The sequence below is a fragment of the Idiotropiscis lumnitzeri genome, chromosome 13 (assembly GCF_059441095.1).
Source record: "Idiotropiscis lumnitzeri isolate Australia: NSW breed Sydney's pygmy pipehorse chromosome 13, RoL_Ilum_1.0, whole genome shotgun sequence".
Classification (NCBI taxonomy): domain Eukaryota; kingdom Metazoa; phylum Chordata; class Actinopteri; order Syngnathiformes; family Syngnathidae; genus Idiotropiscis; species Idiotropiscis lumnitzeri.
In genome coordinates this window covers 11222385-11242832 of record NC_142403.1, presented here as the reverse complement: position 1 = coordinate 11242832, position 20448 = coordinate 11222385, and the positions used below count along the sequence as shown (strand labels likewise).

General features: G+C 40.7%; 2 protein-coding genes across 5 annotated transcripts; one reads left to right on the top strand and one right to left on the bottom strand.

The window, feature by feature from the left end:
* Positions 1–249: 249 nt before the first annotated feature.
* Positions 250–7650, bottom strand: LOC148324339 (dynein regulatory complex subunit 11). Its single transcript, XM_088313349.1, has 20 exons — positions 7218–7650; positions 6504–6570; positions 5037–5364; positions 4845–4964; positions 4308–4487; positions 4154–4225; positions 3811–4016; positions 3647–3731; positions 3495–3590; positions 3300–3375; positions 3112–3218; positions 2919–2996; positions 2769–2830; positions 2340–2422; positions 1855–1962; positions 1587–1786; positions 1127–1213; positions 885–1062; positions 560–798; positions 250–465 (listed from the first exon to the last, which is right to left on the bottom strand). The coding sequence occupies exons 2-20, from the start codon at positions 6512–6514 to the stop codon at positions 349–351; spliced, it is 2433 nt and encodes an 810-aa protein (XP_088169475.1). The 5' UTR covers positions 6515–6570; positions 7218–7650; the 3' UTR covers positions 250–348.
* A 1545-nt stretch (positions 7651–9195) lies between these two features.
* Positions 9196–19678, top strand: alkal1 (ALK and LTK ligand 1). 4 transcript variants are annotated; one of them, XR_015846328.1, is made up of 7 exons: positions 9196–9689; positions 9864–10121; positions 15360–15413; positions 15889–15969; positions 16851–16924; positions 18534–18840; positions 19223–19678. XR_015846328.1 is itself a non-coding variant. In XM_088313340.1 (7 exons), exons 3-6 carry the CDS (start codon positions 9866–9868, stop codon positions 16913–16915), a joined length of 456 nt encoding a protein of 151 aa, XP_088169466.1. In that variant the 5' UTR covers positions 9196–9317; positions 9411–9689; positions 9864–9865; the 3' UTR covers positions 16916–16924; positions 19223–19678. The 4 variants fall into 4 exon arrangements, 2 of the variants coding, with proteins under 2 accessions (XP_088169466.1, XP_088169465.1); XR_015846329.1 differs by lacking the exon at positions 19223–19678 and having other exon boundaries at positions 18534–18580; positions 18747–19204; XM_088313340.1 differs by lacking the exon at positions 18534–18840 and having other exon boundaries at positions 9196–9317; positions 9411–9689.
* Positions 19679–20448: the final 770 nt, after the last annotated feature.

The window sequence follows — 20448 nt, the reverse complement described above, 5'->3', positions numbered from 1 at the left end:
CGAGTATCATTTCTACTTCAGATGCTCGCTTTTGACGAATGATCAAATAATGTCTTTGAGACTTTCATCAGACTGCAGTTGCTAGCGTTTTGTCGCCCTCTTGTGGCAAAAAGATGTAAACTCCACTTAGTTTTCTGACAGCAAACATATTATCGCTGTTGTGGTTAAACATTCTAGTTTATTTAATTTCAAATAATGCATGCATCAATTGTGAGTGTAACTGCTTTTTCTGTCGACGTGTGCTCTGCATTGGCTGGCAAGCAGTTGGGATGATGGATGGGTGCATCATCCATTTTCTATTCGATTCACAGTTCCACATGTTCAATTTTTTTTTTTTTCCGATGCACATTATTTCTTTCCTTTCTTTGCGGGACCTTTCGCTTTAGCTTGTGCCTGCAGTGCCTCTTCTCTTTCAGCAGCAGCTTTACTGCGCTTCTTTCCCAACGGAGTCTTTGCATACCATTTCTGGACACAAACACAACAAAAAAAATGGAAATGGAAAAAGTTGCCTTATATTGTTCCAAATAATTCTTGCATTCAATAAAACCACTGGCAGTACTTTTAAGGCCTCTTCCTCATCCTGAAACACGGGGCTGAACTTTGCTAACGGCGCCACAAACTCGATGGCAGTCAAAGGCCTCTTTTCCTGCAGAAGTTTTCGTCTCTTGGTGATAACTTGCTGGATTGCCTGGATCATGTGACCTGGAGTGTAGCCATCTGAAATTTTGGACAAGGAGCTGAGGTCCAACGCTGAAGTTATCTTGCCTCCATGTTTTTCGATCATTTGCTTCCACAAAACTGAAATCATTTCAATTAAGACAAGCGTTGGAAACGAACATCTGTGCACTTGCTCAATTTTAGCATGCAGAAGTGTCATTTCTCACCATATCTGGAGCCATAGTCGGGCCTCGGGATGAGGATGACTTTTGTGTACAACTTACACAGCGACTTGATATCTGCACTAGTAGGATCTCTACTTGTTCCGATTATGAGAACGCGGTCCTCCTCTTTGATCAGCTTGAGTGATTTGGGCAAATCTTTTTTCAAGCGTTTGGGTTCTAACTGGGGCGTAGAGCATTTGTTAGTTTGAAATGCACTTAACCGCTTTCCTATTCATCAAACATACCGCTCTTTCTTCCTTGGGAACCTTCTTGTAGAACATTTTTTCTGCGCCATTGATCCATATCACCGAAGGCTGCATGAGTCTTGCGACCTGTGTGGAAATGATCACAAAAAGACCGCAACATACAGTAAAGATCTTTAAAAATAATGTTTGGCTGTGTCAGATAAGTTCCAGGACTGGTGTCACAATCAATATGGTACTGTACTTCAAATAAAGAATTTCCTACCACAAGTTTTCATCTTCTACATTTTCATCGACAGTACATGTATCTAAACCACAAGGTTCTGTTTTGGGGCCCTTGCTGTTTACGTTATACTGCCCCCAAGTTCCCTCCTACAAAAACATGGAATTTCCTTCCATTGCTTTGCGGATGACTGTGATATCTATGTCCCGCTGATACATAGATCGAGGTGAGTCTTGATAGAAAAACAATCTTGAAGCATCTGGAGGTTGTTTGTGTTACCTTGAAGACCAAATGAAGCATCATAGTGAGGCCACTCTTTCCTGGATACTTTCCAGCAATGTTGAGAGGTGAAAGGTCAAACAGGGTGGCGCCAGTCTCCTGGCAGATTGCGTGGACCAACATGTTCTTACCAACCCCTGCTGGCCCGGCGAGGAGGATGGCCTTTGTAAGGGGGGCCTTCACATGGACCACATGAGAGCCTGGAAAGCGCACGCAACTCATCAGTGGAGGAAACTATTTGCTTCGATTGGACGTGTCGATCATATACCTAAAGGTAGAATTCCGTGGAGAGACAGGAGTTGCCGCACATCTGACAACGAAGGCATGGGTTCAATGTCATTCTGTCTCAACGTGGTCCCAAGATAGTTGAAGTCACCTTTGGGACAAAAGGAAATCTGCTAGGCAACTCAAGAGTAAAAATCTCCTGCAGAAAAGTGTGCGGCATGGCCATGACTTAAAAACAGCAGAAATCGCGATCACCAGAAGAGGGCAGCACATTGCTGTTTAATGAGAAAAAAAAATACACTCATGGACATTATGTACACGTGCAGAGCCACTCCAAGAACAAAAAGTTGCAGCAACATATCCTAATTTCTAATATTTTGCCCTTCACACGTAGCAAAATAAATGGACAAGATTGTTGCACATTGCCCTCACATCGCTTGATTTTAACCATCAACAATACTACGTATGTTGCGTGATAAATATTGATTTATTAAATTTGGTACAAATTTGGATCAAACACTGTCTTACCTAAGTACTCGTGCATCCTCACAGTATTTGCCTGCTTCAACAAACCCTGCTCTACCATCTCCTGACATAGAGACTCAAGAGTCCTGCAAGGCATGAAGAATGAATTCATCACAGTGGATAGAAAAAGTCTACACACCCCTGTTCAAATACCAGGGTTGTGTGATATAAAAATGAAAACAAGATTAATCTTGATTATTTTTTTTTTTAAATTCATGTTTAATGTGACCTAGATTTTTATTTTATTTTACTTCTCTTGATTTTTTTTTTTTTAATGAATTGACAGGTTATAGGTCACAATGTTGGAAAATGTTTTAAATTGATTAAATTGACCAATTTTTTATCTCGCAAAAAGCTGCACAGCCATTTTATATCCACTGTGTGTTCCACGACTTGACCTTTATCTCCAAAATAATTGAAAGTACGTCTCACCTATCGGCCGTCAAATCTTTCTCCCCCTTTTTCTTCTTCTTGTCGCCCTTGCCTGCTTTTTTCTGCAAATGTAGTGACACCGTTGGCGGGCATCCACACAGAGAGGCCAAGTATGACATGAGATGACGCAGGCGTAAACGTGATGTTTACCTTTGCATAAACTTTGGCTGGTGTTTTTTCAACGGCAAGCCGCCAGTCTGCCAGTTCCACTCTCATCTGTTCATCCACCTGAAGAAGGCACAAGCGTGTGGTTGTTGGCAACCTCCTCCAGTCATTGTGAAAGTGAGCAGCTGTACTCATCGTATTTTTTTGTAGCGCAAGTTTTGCATTTGTAAATCTTCACCTTGACTCGAATCTCCGACTCAATATCCACCCTCTTCTCCTCCTTGATCAGCTCCACCTCGTGCCGCTGGTTGAAATTTCGAGACTCGGTGCGGGTTTCCCAGAAATCTGTGAGGACATTCACATGTTTGAATTTTGAACTTTCTCATATAAAGCAAAGTGACTAAAAAGCAGCTAAAGTCGAGTTACCAACAAAGGTTTTGTTGCACATTTCCAAGTCTGCCAAAAAAGCAGACGGTAACATCACCAAGCCCTCCTCTTCTTCCTGTGGTTCGGAATCCATTCATAGTGAATGATGATGGATTTATTTATTCATTTTGTGCCAAGTTAATGGCTCCACTTTCATCTATTTGAGAGGCTATTATGAATGAATGCAGTCATTACCCCGTCCTTTCCCTTGGACTTTTTGGCGTCTTTTTTCTCCTCCTTCCCTTTTTTATTTTTGCCATCATCTTCATTTTCCGCCATTTCTTCCAGTAACTACAAAAAAGTCCATAAATATCGTGCCTGCAAATTCTTCCTTTGACTGAAATTACCTGATGGTAATCCTTTTCAGCAAAAAGAATGGCCGAGCCTCCCTCATCGTCATCTGGAAAGTCTGGGAATGCTCCTGTGAGGTTACTGGAAGACAAAAGAGAACAAGCACCTTCAACAAGTCTTTAAGAAGCAAAGGGTAACGAAACCTTTGCGTCCAACTGACCGACATTCAAGAAACCACTGCCTGATTTGTTCTTTCATGTTGTTGGCGATGTCTTGACCCTCCACCTCCAGCAGTTGGCTTGCGATTTCCGTCACAGACTTTTGGTAGTCATCCTCATGTTCCATCTGCTTGTCTCGTATGGCCCTTTCGTTGGCCTGGGCCTTGATTATGGCCTCGCATGGAGTCTGATATTTTGGGTGCGGGATCTGACACAGAAAAGTGTACAAAACAAAAGACAATACAAACGAGTTGTATCGGTGACTCCACAGAATAATAAAGGCAGAGCTTGCGGAGCTTCTGACTTTTAAGCGCATTATTTGCATCATGGTCGCATTTTGCTTACCATTCCCAGGAAATTCATATCTTCAATGCGAGCAGCCTTTGCGTTTTTCCTCTCGACATAGCCCCTCCAAACCTGCAAATTTGAATCAACATGATCTTTCAGCACAAAGTGGGTGGAGCCAACTACAACCGTTTTTTTTTTTCCCAGAGAGAACCTTTTGGATGCGGACTGCAGCTCGGTCCAAGTCGACGGGCTCCAGCGCCTCGGCCATGGGGATCTTGCTCAATCTTCTGCTGGCTTCATTCAAGGCTGCCCTCACGCGTCCTTGGCGTGCCCTCTCTGCCACTTGAATTATTCGGATGGCTTCGTCTTGACTCATGCTCTTCATCACACGCTAACATAAAAGTCATGCAAGATAAGCTTACTCCGATTGGATGAATCGTTTGGTATTCTTGTAATCTACTTTTCAACTGAGTCTGATACGTTCTGCTCACAAGACCGAGTACAAATACCTTTAGTACTTTTGATATATATAAAAAATGGGAACAAAGTCCTTCTGATACAGGTGGTGACAAACTGTCGCAGTAAGACGACTTTCTCTGTCAGATTTTTTTTTTGTGTCTCTAGTATCGGTGGCTGGTATCAGCACCCTCCAAGAACACTCGATACCCAAAAATAAGGCCGGCATCGACCCGATTCAGATACCTGGTATCAGTCCTTGCCATTCCCCCATGTAGGATGTCTGACTGACCTTTTGCGTTCCAGTCGTCTCCACCATGTGAAGGATATTTGAGAGCATTGCCGTTCGCTCTCGGCTGTCTTTGTTGCGTTCACTCAAAAAATAGTGAGGGATGGGAATCTCAAGGTCGGCCTGGTGAGAGAAAAGTTCATCGGTCGCTCAAATGGATTTTCATGCAATCTAGCTGTCGGAAATCAAACTAACAGGCGTGAGCTTCAGGTCGTGTAGGACGTCATCCACGTAGTGGTACTCGGAGAATTCTTTTTCCACCATTTCATTCTTCAGCTCTAAGATTCGACCCATCACACTTTCGAGGGTATGCAAAAGAAGCCGTCTCTTCTGTGGGTGCACCACCTGGTCGTAGACCTTCTCGAGTTGTCTGAAGATCTGCAAGTAGCGCACGTACAGCATGGCCAGTCTCTGGAAGAACACCACTCGGTCCTTTTCTGGCTGAATGGGCTGCGCAGGAAGCTCCTCCACTAACAGACGGCTCAATTCCACCTGAGCCTCTGCCCACAGCTCGTTGTATGTCCTGCGAGGGAAAGTCGGCCCTTGTTGAGGAAAACACTTCCAATGCAAAGGCAGTGGCTTGAATGTCACAATGTTTGCGTTTTGAATTTTACATTTTACTTATTTATTCATGGATTTATTTATTAGTTGGATTCAGAGTGAGGTCATGTGAGGAGTAAAAAGAAAAATATGACTCTTTGCAGGTATAAATAATGTCATGATTTCAGAAGAAGAAGAAGAAAGACATGCTAGAAAGGTAGGAATTTGTTTTACACCATATCAGACTTATTAACGGTTTGTGCTGCTTGGATCTAATGAAGGATAAGAGAGTCAAAGGGCCACCAGTCAAAACTATATGTTGATGCATTTTGTTGATTTCACCCATTTGTCTTGTTACATTAAAAAAAATATTGAGTTGATCCAAAACTAAGTTGATTTATTTTTTATATTGCTCGGAGCTGCCCCCCCATTTACTTGTGTGTTAATCCTTTCCAAGGACCACATGAGCAGCGGCGACTGTTTTATGAACAATTGACCGTTAATGGGAAATTGAGACTTTCAAGGACTGTTGTATAAGTCGGCATTAGAAAATGTAAACGCTGACATTTTTCTGGAAAAAAAGTGTTTTGATATTTATCTGTTTCCCATTTGTTGTAAGAAAATCATTAACATGATCTGTCCACAAAAATGAATATGCGGTTGTATGTCTTTATTGTGCCCTGCGATTGGCTGGCAACTAGTTCAGGTGCCCCGTCTACTGCCCGAGGATGGCTGGGATAGGCTCCATCACACCTACGACACTCTTAAGAAGAAGCACTTCAGGTAAAGGATGGATGGATTAACATGTTTTGAGTCAGGGTCATTTCTGCAAATGTGTTATGCTTTACATGTTGAAAAATTGTTGGTTTCAAGCTGTTGAGGAGACACACACAAGATATGCAAGCGTTGCGTTAATGTTCAAACTGCTTACAGTGCCTTCAAATAATAATGCAAACCTGTCTCTCATTTTAATGAACACTGCTGCGTGTTTTATGTTGAACATGAGGTTGATCTTTAAAGGCTAAACATGTTTTTCAGATGGAACTTAGTTTCTCTGACAATAGTGACCAGAAATGACTCATATGTCTGCCCAACAACTACTGTGGCTGCCGAGAACTTTACCTTTGCGACATTTCTGTACTGAAACAGAAGTGGGATAACTCTTAGTCAAGTCTCCTGTGGGTGGGAGCTGTTAAAAAAAAGCAATTAAAAACTGTGATTAGAGGAAGACAACAACATTTAATTGTTCCCCAGAGAGACAACTTGATTTACACTCTTTTTTTTTAGATATGAATAATGTATAACAATAGATGTGATGATATAGCCTATTATGATTCTACATTAACACAGGCCACATTTTCATCTCGGCAGTAGGCAGCTGTGTCAAACTCATTTTTAGTGCAGGATACATTGTATTTATGAATGTAGATCTGTGGCATCCTATTATTACAAATTACGCAAGAGATTAGTGGATAATTAATGTTGAAATCAGAAGTCAAATTAATTACTTTGTTCAACTATTTTTTTTTCATTTTAAATTGAATTTTAAAAAATAAGAATTTTGGTCGAAGAGAAACCGACGTAGCCACATGATTTGCTTTAGCGAGCCACTTGTGGCCATGGGCCTGGACTTGAGTTTGACCCTGAAGAGCATTTTGAGTCAATGGAAAACAATTTCAATGATTCAGTGCCAAAGCCGACTGCTTATTAACTCGTTGACTCCCAAGCCAACTCACTTACAGACAATTTCTTAAAAACAGAGCTGGCCACCTTAACCAGACGAACAAAACGCATTTATGCAAAAAATAACAGATATCTTTCATGAAGCAAGCTCACCTCTATTTTTTTGCACTTCATATTGTAGTGAATCAAACGTCCGCTCCATAATAAATGTTATATGGGATTCATTTCTTTCGCCCTGTTTTTAGCCTATAGATCAGCAGGGATGTTAAATTGTAGAAAAAAAATAATTTGGTCGACCCTCCCCTTTGTCAAACTTTGACGTAGCCACGTTGAGCTCATGTTTTACATCGTAAGCAACCCATGACGTGTTTTATTGCATTTTCACGTCTCTGTTGTGTTTAATCAACACCGAACGCGATTTCGATCGCCAATTTCTCGCAAAGTAAATACTGCTTAATAAAAGTTCCAAGTAAGTACGATCATCCGTGTAAAGGAAATTCACTCATCAAAGTGAAAGGTGAACATGCCTATTAGCAATATCAACCGCGGTTCATGCAAGACGCTATTCGTAATGACGTCGCTTTATAGCGTCAATATTAAGAAGACCGACCTGGAGATGAAGTTGCCATGGAAACGGCAAACAACGTCAAACTTCATCTGATGGTTTTTGCAACTAGCTTAGGGCGTCACACTGCCATCTACTGAACTGGAGTGGGACCTCGAACAAAAAGGATTAAAAAAATGAACGTCGTGACAATTCATCGTAATTAATTACATTGTAAAATGGTAGTTAATAAACCGTGCCTACAAACAACGATATAGCAATATTAGCAAATCAAACTATTCTGAACTCTGAAAAGAAAATTAAAGAATGACGAATCGCAGTGAAAGTGATAATTGATCAGGGAGGATTATTGTCATGTTTAATTCTTGGATCTTTCGAAATATGTACTCTTTTTATTTGATTGATTGATTGATTGATTGATTGATTGATTGATTGGACAAACATAAACCCACAACAGAGATATAAACATTTTTAAAAAATTAAAGGAAAAGATTTACATGTTCAGGAAGAAATAGAAAACGTATCAATAGTCCTTGTTTTTTTTTTTACTCACATCATATTTTCTACTCTAGTAGGTTATTCGTGTATATTGATGTGTCAAAATAAAAACATGCACCTCTTTACACATGTGCATCTTTATACCTGTTATATTTTAGTGGTTATTTCTTTTTTTAACATGTGGTTGTGCAACTTTTCAACTCTGTTACACAAGTATTCCACAAATGAACGGCTGTAACATAAACACATCTTTGCTTCAAGTTTGTTCTTGTCTTTGATTAATTTGATTACCCCCCCCCCCCAAAAAAAACCTCCTCCACTCCTCAAACCAACAACAACTCTCTAATTTTGAACAGCTTCTGAGTACTGTGGCAAATGTGATTCTTGTGTATGTGCTGTTTTGAATTCAATTCAAATGAATATAATGATTCTTATCTATAGGAGATAATTTGTTTGTAAAGGATAACTATCTTATTCTTTTAACGATTTATCTGCGTGACTTATTATTACAGCAAGTTATTTTAATTCATTTGTTTCAATGTTCCAGCGTTGTACTTTTAAGTAATTGTGTTGTTTTATTTTTACCAGCAACAAAATTGTTGAACCACCGAATGGATCATTTGGAACTGTAATAGGCTATATTGTACATTTTGCTCTGACTCCCCAGAGCATTTATGAAAGGTATGTTGTTGTTTGTTTGTTTGTTTGTTTTTTGATAAATCCGTTTCATAATTCTTGAAATAGAAGATCGTTGCTAAGATATTCAGCAGCTCGTAAATTCCTTCTTACGTCGACATAAAAACTAAATTGCGTCGCGCTATTGTAACGTTGTTAGTCAACAGGTGGGTCAGCAACTTAGCATCGATACGAGTTCACCTTCAAAATATGAACCAAGTCGACGTTATTAGCTCATTTCCACCGTGTTTGTATTTTTAATTCAATGGGGCAATACAAGAGTGGAGCATAAACACATCACAAACTTATTGCAGTGGTTGCCATGCATGTATTGAAAACGATCAATCGGAAACACGCAGCTCGCATGCCGTCAGGAAAAGTCTCGAAAGGCGTTCAGAAGAAAAGGTGCACAAACATCCGACACGCCGACAGGTCAGTGAAGTGTCACGCGTACTGCTCTCGGGAGGGAACGTAAACGCAACCAACTTTCGTCCTTTGAACAACAACTTATTTGGGTAGGATACTGGCTCCGCGTGCCTTATTCTCTCCGGTTCAAATAATCGTGGAATGTTGTTTTAAGATGTCCATGCAAAAATGTTGTGCGTGAGTTTTGGAAGTTGTGATGTGCGTAAAGGAGGAGCTCAGCGCGCCAAAGTGAGCGAACAAACGCCGCGAGATGAAACGGCAGCAAAGATGTCAACCTTGCTTTGCCACCCACACGAAATCGATTGCATTACCCCCAAGAAGCTGAAGCCGGCTGCTCCACGTATAAATAGACACGGGAGAATATTGCTTCAAAGGCGGTGTTGAGCAAGAAGAGCTCGCTGCGACCACGACCAAGACTTGAAACAATTGAAGAAGCGTGCAGCGGTGCCCACTCGACACTAGTAAGTGTGCACTGACACTTGTTTCACTTTACAACAGCCTACACTAAGAAAGTTTCTGTACCAAAACACATTTTAGTTCATCATTTTGTATTGATGCTGCAAACGGGTCCGTTTGCTTTTTCCATTCAATATAATGAAGACTTGTTTTTGTTGGTTTGCTTGCATGCACCCCAGTCATGCAGGTGGAGAAAAAGTGGAACATACTCGTGACTTTGCTCCTTCTGCTCATCACCTCCGGCCAGTGTGCGGACAACAAGGAGGTCACGCAGAAGGAGAGAGCAAACCTGTTGGAATTAATCTTACAGGTGATCAGAGACGGCCAGCAATGGGACAGACACATTTCCAGGCGCTGCATTGGGGGACTCTTCACATCCCTTCAAGACCTCAAGTTGTCCTCCCGTGAAAAGCCTTTGTATGTTCCCAAGCTCATAGGTAAGCTGATGAGATTTATTTTTAGCATGTGATGAGCAAAGCATAATCCGTCATTTTAGCGTGGGAGACAGCTGTCATTGTTGGTGTTGCAACTGTCCAACTTGGGTTTTAAATGCCTGACTTAGTTTGGCTGGATTGGACACTTGTGTAATGAATGATGAGATCATCTCTTTAGCATATACACAACACTATTGTATTTTTATTAGCCTAGAGAACGCCATATTATCATGATTATCAATTTAAATGATTTAGGAATGGATTTGCTGCAATTGAAGGCAAACAGATGTTTTTGTTTGCGATAATCCCAAATTTCCACTTGTCGTGAGTGGAAAATTTCAGCCTCATTCCGGCTGTGCTTTAGTGATGGATGGAGAGAGCACAGACAGAAAGCATCAATTCACCAAGGAGAAGCCTGACTGTGCCAAACGTGAATGACTCATTCATTGATTCATTGAGGTATCCTAAAGCATGAATGGTGACTGGCGCTACATTCCAATTGGATAATGTTCAACAGTGACGGCAAAAAAAAAAAAAATGTCTGTTAACTAATGTTATGATGAATAAAATGAGTTTTCATTTAAAAAAGAAACAAAAAAATAGAGTTTCCATTAAAAAAAAATAATGATGATGAGTGTCCATTGAATCACAAAAAACGACACCTTCCAAACTAATGCTTTTATAACCTTTTACAGCTTTGAAATTTACCGGTACATTTTTCGTCCATGGATTTTCAATACCACTTAACCTGATTTCTGGTCGCGGATTAGCTGGATTTTATCCCACCCGTTGGGCCAGCCAATCACCGGGCACATATTCAGACAAATATTCACTATCACATTCACACCTGAAGACAATTAAGAGTCTTTAATGAAGCTAACATACATGTTGGCAACCATGCAAGCTGAGCTGAGATTCAAAACTCAAAACCAACTGTGCGGTATTTCTGGGAGATGTGCAAAGTGTTCGTTACCTTGGAATCTAATCTTAAAGATACCCTAAAGAAGGCACTTGAACATTTTTTTCCGAAGTGTATTAGTCCAGTTGTGGTCCGGTTTCAATCAAAGGGAAAGTTTTATGCAGTTCTTCCACCCCAAACTCATCAAATTTGGATCTTGCCTTGTCAAAGGCTCTACTCCAAACTCTTGCCACAAAAGTGCAAATGCTGAATCACCAAAAGAAGAAGTTGGGTAGCTGTAGTGGGAGATAATGTTTGACAATGACAAATTCTTCAAAAGTGGCCTTGACTATCGAGGTTATGCTTCAATTAGTCGCCCGGTGGGTCCAATGAAGTCAATAAACAAATATTACTCCTATTTTAAGCAGCTGTGAAAATAATTTGACCTCAAAGTAGTTGAGTCGACGGCGCTTTCAAAACACGATTAATCAATGATCAATTCCTCATCCACATCATTTTTACCTGTAAATTAGAGCTGGGAAATCTGCTGCTCCATGTCACTAAAAAAAAAGTTTTATCCTGCCAATACTCTACTATCGTATCTATCGTCACTTGTCCTCTTTTTGGTAAATCATTCACTCGATTTCACTCCTAAATCAGTAATCATTGCCTCCATGTTGGCAAATAGGATGGGAAATTATCGTTCTCATCAGCGGATTACGAGGTGGAATTAACAGAGAGAAAATGGAAAATGGCATGCTAATTGCTAAGCTAACCCAATGTTATCTTCAAACACCGGAATGTAAAGTGCTAGGCTGATCGTGTTCACAAGTCTGGCTGGCACGGCGTTGAAGTGGAGTATATCCAATTTTGAACAGCAAAATAGCAGGCGATTGAATAAATGTCCTAACTTTCATATGTGGACCTTTGAGCAGTTTGTCTTTGCTCTCATGTTATGAACCATAAATCAAATCTGAATGAATATCGCCTGAGAATCTATGATAAATCCTCATTGGTAAAGTATGTGCAGTAGGACTTAATTAAATGGAAATAACACACTTTTCTGCTGTTAAGATTTTCCCCAGCATGCCAGCGAGTCTGCTCGTGTTGGAGAGGTGTTGCTCAGACATACGGTTCAGTCTCAGATCTGCTTGTGCAATTGCAAAAGCACCTTTCTCAGACCAGTGGTTGGATGGAATTTATCTTTTGAGGATACAAAATAAAGCATATTAGCAAATGATGCGTGCGACGCTACAAAAGTGCAGTGGTCACGCAATGAAAGATGTTTTGAACACAAATGAGAGAGCCAGGAGAAATATTACCGTAATCTGACTGATTACATGAAGTGTGTTGCCTTGATGGGGAGTAATCAACTGGAAGGATCGACAAAGTCTTTGTTGTAGAATGTGGCTTTAGACAACATCACCCATCCATCCATCATCCAAGCCACTTCTCCTTACGAGTGTCGCGGATCTGCTGGAGCCTCTCCCAGCTGTCGGGCAGTAGGCGGGGTACACCCTGAACTGGTTGCCAGCCAATCGCCAGGCACACATAGACAAACAACCATCCGCGCTCACACTCATACCTTGGGGCAATTTAGGGTGTTCAATCAACCTACCATGCATGGAAGTATGGTGCCGTGACCTGGAGCCAAAGCTCAGGGCTGACACGACACCATTCAAAATCAAGGTCAGCAGATCCTCATTGTCGATAGAGCACTGCTTCCTCCTCCTGAGATGCTGGATGGTGGATGAAAATTTCTTTGAAGCTATCCGGAAGTCTTTCTCCGTGTCTTCACTGTACTTCTCCCACGCTCAGGTTTTTGCCTCTGAGCCTGCCAAAGCTGCATTCCGCTTGGCCAGTTGGTACCCATCAGCTGCCTCCAGATTCCACAGTCCGAAAAGGGCTGATAGGAAGTCCTGCTTGACAGAATCCCTCACTGTTGCTGTCCGCCAACAAGTTTGGGGTTTGTCGCCACCATAGCTTACCAATCACCTTACGGCCACAGCTCTGGCAGGGCCGCCTCAACAATGGCGGCGCGGAATATGTTCCACTCAGGCTCAATGTCCCCCGCCTCCCCCAAGACGTGGGTTGAGTTCTGCTGGTGATCGAAGTCGAAACTCCTTCTGTCAGGGGACTCTGGCAGACATTCCCAACAGATCCTTACGAGACGTTAAGGTCTGCCAGGTCAGACCGGCATCTTCCCCCAGCCTTGGAGCCAACACACCACCAGGTGATGATCAGTTGACAGATCTGTCACTCTCTTCACCTGGATCTCACATACATTAAGTCAGATGACGCGACCACAGAGTCAGTCATTGAGCTGCGGCCTTGTCCTGATCCCGTGCACGTTGACACACTTATGTCTCAATTTATATTTTTAATTAAATTATTGTTTTATTGCACTGGAGAGGGGAACTCTCTAATCTCATTGCACACTGAGTACAATGTTAATAAAGGGTTTTCTGATTCTGAAATGTTTTGAGCATTCTAAGAAGTCTAGACCAAGCTTACTGACATTCAAAAAGTATTTGACGGTGGTGGTCCTATGTGTAATCCACACCCCTGTACATTTTGTTCCTGAGTCTGGGGGTCACGTATGTAAGGCCACATGCCTCCTTGAACAGATTTATTCAGATGAGCATTAAATTCCCCATACAGTAAGCTCTTTAGCCTGTTAGCATGCACTGTGCGAGAGACCTGCTTATACAGGTCATTGTAGTTAGCTAGCGAACAATATTTATTATTCAAGGAAATTTGTAAACACATAATCCGAAAGTCAGAAAACAACAAAAGCTTCAGAAGAATTGGCCCTATCTTGACACAACGGATATCGGTAATATATAGAACTTCACAACAGATTTGAACTACTCAACATCAGCCTAATTTTGAAAAAAATTTTTGCATCAATTTTCTTTTAGGAGCTGTCTCAGATCAAGTAGTGCATGCATTATTCCGCATTCTTAATTTTTCCCTTGCTGTATTAATCCTCAAATTTCAAAGCGTGCAAGATAAGTGGCTGGCCCCTGCTCAAAGTGAGCGACCCTTGGCCAAAATCCAGACGCGCTCCGGGTCAGCGAGGAGTCACGGGCGACTCATGAAACGTTGTGGATGACTCCGAAAAAAATTGTTGTGAGCGTTCAACACTTTAAGAATCCCCCAATGTGGCTTCGTCATCACCAAATGGGAGCGTAACGAGACCCAACAGGCGACTTAAGAGTTTTGGTGCCACCATCGGCCTTTCTTGCCTACTTTGGTCACCGTCATAAGCAATTCAGGTGGACAGTCCTCTATTTTTAATTGCAATGACAGTGATCATCTTAAAATCAAGTGCTGCTGGATCGTTGACTGACTACAAGCCAGATTTGAACCCGCGACTTCTGCACTATGAGGCAGATGCGCTAACCAGCCGTCCACCGTACCAGCTTCACAAATTCTCACTTGCATGCATCAATGTTTCTCGATGACTTTTGTCATGGTCACGTCACATGTTTGAATGGCCACTTGTTGCTAGGCAGAATTCACGGGGAGCCAACATAACTTCCCTGTGAACCAGTTTATATATTTTCCATTTACATTTTAGTATTTAAAAGTATTTTGAATCATTGATTACCCCAACAACCAAAAACTAAGCTTGTAACTATGCTGCCTTGTGTGCACGTACATGGCACTGATTACATTATTGCCTGGCTCGTTTCAGACAAACATAAGGGCGGTTTTTGTCCTGAATTTGACTCTTGTCGACCAAGGACATCAAACATCGCATTATCTTGTGTATCAATATTATTTTTGTGACCAGTGTAAATCTTGTGCAGCGCACGGCACAATTCTGCGCAGAGTAGTCGCAAGTTGGACCTGATGTTGGTCATTTCGCAGATGAGCGCTAGCCGGTGGATAGGAACGAGAGAGGGATGCGCCGCTGTGGGAGTGGTCACAGCCAACTTTAATCATGGCCAATAAAAGCGGCTCATCTCATTCCCTTTAAATGCGGTCCACTCGAGTCTGGACATGGCGGAAGCACATCTGCGCCGTAAAGTTGGCTTTTGGAGGCTGCCCCTTAACCCTCAAAATTCTTGTGCCTCCCCATCGCTGTGGCGTCCAGTGGGATGAAAAAAAAGTAGAATGATAATGCCCATCTGTTGGAGTGGAGGTCGGTCTGCCAAATTGGCAAATGCATGCACCAGGATCCAGCAGCATTTGCGCTGCGTCACAGATCTCCGAAAATAGAGCCAAAGTTGCCTTGCACGCTCACCTTGGGCGGTCATTATCTTAGTCTGTGTTATGATATCATTCATCTATAAATGACTCAAAATGAACTAACAGATCCTCATTTTCTTTCCCAGAACTTGTTCCTCGAGATCTAAACATGAAACACAAGTTCATTCAGCACTTCGCAGGTAAGAAAACTCGAGCAAAGAGTTCAGTTTCATCCGTGATTGACGTTTCCTGCTGCCTTTAAAACAATTGGATCAAGCAGCGCATACGTGGCTCGTTTGTCATTTCGGGAATACTTTGTATTGCACGTTCTCAGCCAACTTGCAATATGTTGAAGGCAAAAATCGTGAGCCGCTTGCTGCGTGTTTGAGGCTTACAAGGCAGCCATGTAGAGAAACGGTCCACGGTTTGAAGCTGAGAGATTAAAGTCAGCAGTGACACGAGGTTAAACTGATTACTTGTCTCAAGACTTTATTTGTGGTGTGTAAGTTTAAATGAAATTTGGTGTGCAAATGACAATTTCATTCTTCTATTCACCAAATCTAGTAGAACAATTAATTATTTTCTCTCTCGGCTTGATCGTGAGCCGTTGATTTTTGTGTGAAAAAGGAACTATTTGAAGTCAATTTGGCTGATGACCCTTTTTCTATCAAACAGGACCAGTCAAGTTCTCATCGGAATGCCGAACACACTTTGACAGACTTTATCACAACACAAGAGATTGCTCAAGACCAGCATGTATGTATTCCATTCTCCAAAATATGTGACCAAGTGAGCACGCGAGTAACTTATACTGAACGTTTCTGCAACGCGGCATCAATCGAAGCTGTCAAACGACGATTATATTAGGTACAGCTTTCGATACAGTGATATTAAGATCTGTACTGCATCATGGTGTCAACTATGTTGAAAATATTGAACTCTTTTAGCACAATCTTACTATTATTTTTTTATATTGCTGCTGAAAATGTTTTAATTTTGAGACACTCAGATTTATCCCACAATCGGTTCGATGCCACTGATATGCAAAGAGTACTTAAAGATGTCGTCTTTTTTTCAATGTGCTCGTTTGCTCACAGGCAGACAACGGCATATCAAAATAATGTTTTTCTTTATGAAGGCCTCAAGGACAAAGTTGTTGGAACGCTAATTGATAGCAATTTATAGATGCACGATGCAAGATGGAGGTCAAATTAAAGTCTCATTAAATGAAACCCTCGTGCTGCTTTTCATGAACAAATTATTCTTGATTATTGAAATGAAGGCAAATTTGTACTCCAAGTGTCATACTTTCACTTGAATTCAACAAAAGGTCTCTATTTCCGTGCCCAGCGCTCGTCTTAAGCAAAGCGCAAAGGTAGTAGATGAAAGGCGCGTTTGCGCCGTTGTGGCAGGTAACACTGCCGACTTGTTTGTCATCCAATGGAAGCGGCTGCCCTTCGGCGCACAAGATCGGCTCGTGCTAAGCACATTTTAAAGATCTGTTCTCTACCCCCGGTAATGTGGACGTGTATGACACACACCTCCAACAAAATTTGCGGCGCTCAGAGAGCTGCTTTTAAAAATAAACTGTGATGTCCTCTTTATTGATGACTTTTTGTCTCTTTTATTTTTTTCAGATTATAAAAGATGTGCCAGATTGCTGACACGATTAGCGATGAGTCCACTCTGCATACAATCATAGAGCTCTAATGTAAGTTAAAAAATAAGAATAGTGATGTATGTCAGTAATAATGTCAATTAGGAGAATCATCACGTGCTACTGTTGGCATTTCCATATTTGTAAGAATTTGGATAGTAATTTTCGGAAATTTAGGCTACACAAAACATTCTGTTGCCTTCCCATGTGAACACGTGCTGACTTTTAACGTTTGAATAATTATTTCAACATGAGGTTTTCAAATGTGATATCCACCACACAATGGGCGACTGCTCATCTCACACACCTGCATGTTAGCGTTATAAATTATGCAACTCGCCATGATCTGGGCCGCTTCTGCTTGCAAGTTTAGCGGGCGTGCTGCAGTCTATCCCAGCCGTCTTCGGGCAGTAGGCGGGGTGTTTTCTGCAATTGATAGAACTTCATTGAAAAATATCAGAATTAATTTGCTACTTTTACAAGGCAAGTAATGTAGCAGAAATGTAATCCAAATTTATAGTCTAGCGCTTACCTAATAGAAGCTAATGCTAACACCCTACTCAAGAAATAATTACAGAACCCGTAATAGAAAAAAAGCAATCATATTTAAAGACATGAAGGAAAATGTTTTACCTTGTGATTATTTTCTTCGACAGCAGTCTAGTTCCTTCCACGAAATTGTAAAACATAAAATCTTTGTCAATAACTTTGTTGCACAGAAGAGCGCCTGTACCTTAACATGATTAAATTCTGAAAGCACAATTGTCATACATTGTCCCCTATTACCTATTTAAAGACTTTGTAAACATCCTCTTGGCTCCAAACTATTTATTTTTAAGCACGTCCATAGTACAACATGTATTATTGTGGCCTCGGACGAAGGCGCATTCACAAGCTTTGACACAATGAATGTTTCTCCATTCCTGGAATTATCAAGGAGAAAATAAGCATGCGCTTTCCTAATTGCAGCTCAGCGGCATTAAACTCCTAGTCATCTATCACAATAATATTTGGATCATGTTTGTTACCGTGTCTGAATTATCAACATCAAACGGTTCTCATTGATTGAAGTTAACATCGTAATTGGAACCTGATTGCTTTGTTGCTCAACTTTTATGGTACTTGTTGTTGTTTTCATTGAAAATATGCGGATACACTCAGGCGTTGAGTTGATGAGGTGTGACTGCACAGTCAAATAATAACAAAATATGAGACCATCTCTCAGTTTAATGCAAAATACATTACAGACAATGTAAATAAACAATCGCTTCATTATGCGAAACACGTTTCCATTGGGGACAGGTCTGGACTGCTGGCAGGCCAGTTTAGTACTTGTACTCTTTTACTACAAAGCATTGTTGTTGTCAAACTTGCAGAAGGTGGCTTGGCATTGTTTGTATTTGCATTCAATGTTGGTTGTGGGCCTTACAGTTTACGTGCAGAGATGACTTCAAATTCTCGCAATCTTCCATTCTGTTATCGACTGTAGATGATGAATTTCTTGGAATAGTACTTTGATAGATATTTGTCTGAAATGGTTGGATTATTTGCTCACGCAGTTATGAAGCTCACATCACAATTGCTTACTCAATCATGATACTTACCGATTTCTAACAAATGGAATATTCTAAACTGGTGTCATATATAATCTGTGTTTGTCCAGCTTTGCGGCAGTGACTCATCCAAATTTGGCTTCACCCATGAGCAGAGGTAATGGGCATAAACGTAGTTTAAATCGTTAAACATTTTTCATTGAACTCCAATGCTAAGCTAAAAAATCAAATGGCATATCATGTCAACATTTTACATTTTACGCTAGAGGCAAAAGTTCGGGAACAAGAAAAATGTGGTGGGTTCTTTTTTTTTTTTTTTTAAGCCATGTGTGATGACAGCAGCTTAGATTCACATTCACTGCCAACTGGTTTGAATGCGTCGTGACTCAATTAAGTGCTCTCAGAGGAAGCAATTAGGTGAGTGATTGCTGCAATACACTTCATCTACATAGTACTTCTTTTTACGTGTTTTTTTTTTTTTTTGTTGTTTTTTTTATTGTAACATTTCTCTTCCGTGATAATTGTTGGAACAGTGATGAGAAAATTGACACGGTTGTCACATGTTCAAGTGATTCACGTAATGAGGTGCCCTGCGCATTCTTCTGTCAAACGTATCTCACACTTAACGACCTCTTTCAAGTGATGTGTGCTTGACTCATCATTTGGGAATGAGATGAACGAAAAATGACCGTTTCTGCTCAGGCGACATCATCAGAGAGACCAATAATAAAATGGGCTAACACTTTTGCCTCTTCTAAAGTGCTTCAATTGATTGATTTTTTTTTTTTCGCCCCACCAGGTCTCATCATGATGGAGGAACGTTTTGCCAAGGAAGTGCCTTCAAATAAAATACAATATAATATATAAAATGTTTTCAATAATCTTTTATTTTGTTATTCTTCTTGACATAAATGCTCTTAGACATGTTGGTTATTTTCACGTTTTTTTTTCCCCTCAATATTTCATATAGCAAGTTTTCTGTAATATTCATGTAATATTAATTTAATATTTGACATATTAGGAAAGTGTACTGTGTATAATAATCCACCAGCATCGGATTATTTTGCTTTTGATGATGAGTAGAAAGGTTTTCCCGTCCTTTTTCTGACTGAAGTCCTACGGTTGTGAAACTATAAGACTGCCTTGTATTGGATCATTTGTCATGTTGTCGTCTTCATCACCTTTTATTTGGCACTTGAGTGATTGCTCACTACGAGAACATGCAACTGAAATGATTACGCTGCACTATTGAACAATAAAGACGATTGAAGCAGAGCCGAAACAGCGCATTGAGATTCTTAAAAAATAGAATCCGGGTGAGATTGCGAATGGTACTCAACTCAAGGAACTGAATTACGTCTTATCAAGGGCAAAAATCCGACACAATTTTTATTTGTTTTTTTTAAATAATGAAACAAGGCTCACTTGATGTGTTGCTTCAGAACAACTCTAGGACAGGTCACAAACGCGATCTACGTTTTTTCTCCATACTACAAAGTGTTTTGTTTTACAGTACAATCCTAGGATGATCTCGTGAGTTGCGTTGTTGCCAAATGAGTCTTGTTATTACCTTTGGCAGAGTTCAAGATTAGATGTCGGCCATATTGAACTTGTTGAGTGACATTAGAGGAGGTTGAGCAATTTGGGTTATGCAGAAAGAACGCTGGATCAGCGAGCTCTGTGAAAAAGAGCAAAGACGTTATGAGCTTCCTCTGAAATATTCGGATACACATCTTTATCAATTAATTCATAAATCAACAGCTTGGCCCGACTTGACTACCAAGATAAACGGGATACAAAGTCTACACACCCCTGCTCAAATGCTTGTTTTTTTGTTTTTTTTTGGTCACGCATAACGTGGCTCGATGACGTTCTTATTTGAATTTCTTGGCTGGTTAATTCCAACAAAAGTTTAAAAAAAAAAATGCAAGCTAAGGCTGGTTGCATCCACCAGCACTGACGTGACCTTTGCATGACCTTTCAAATCAGTTGATTTCCTTGCATGTGTTTTAAATGATTGTACAT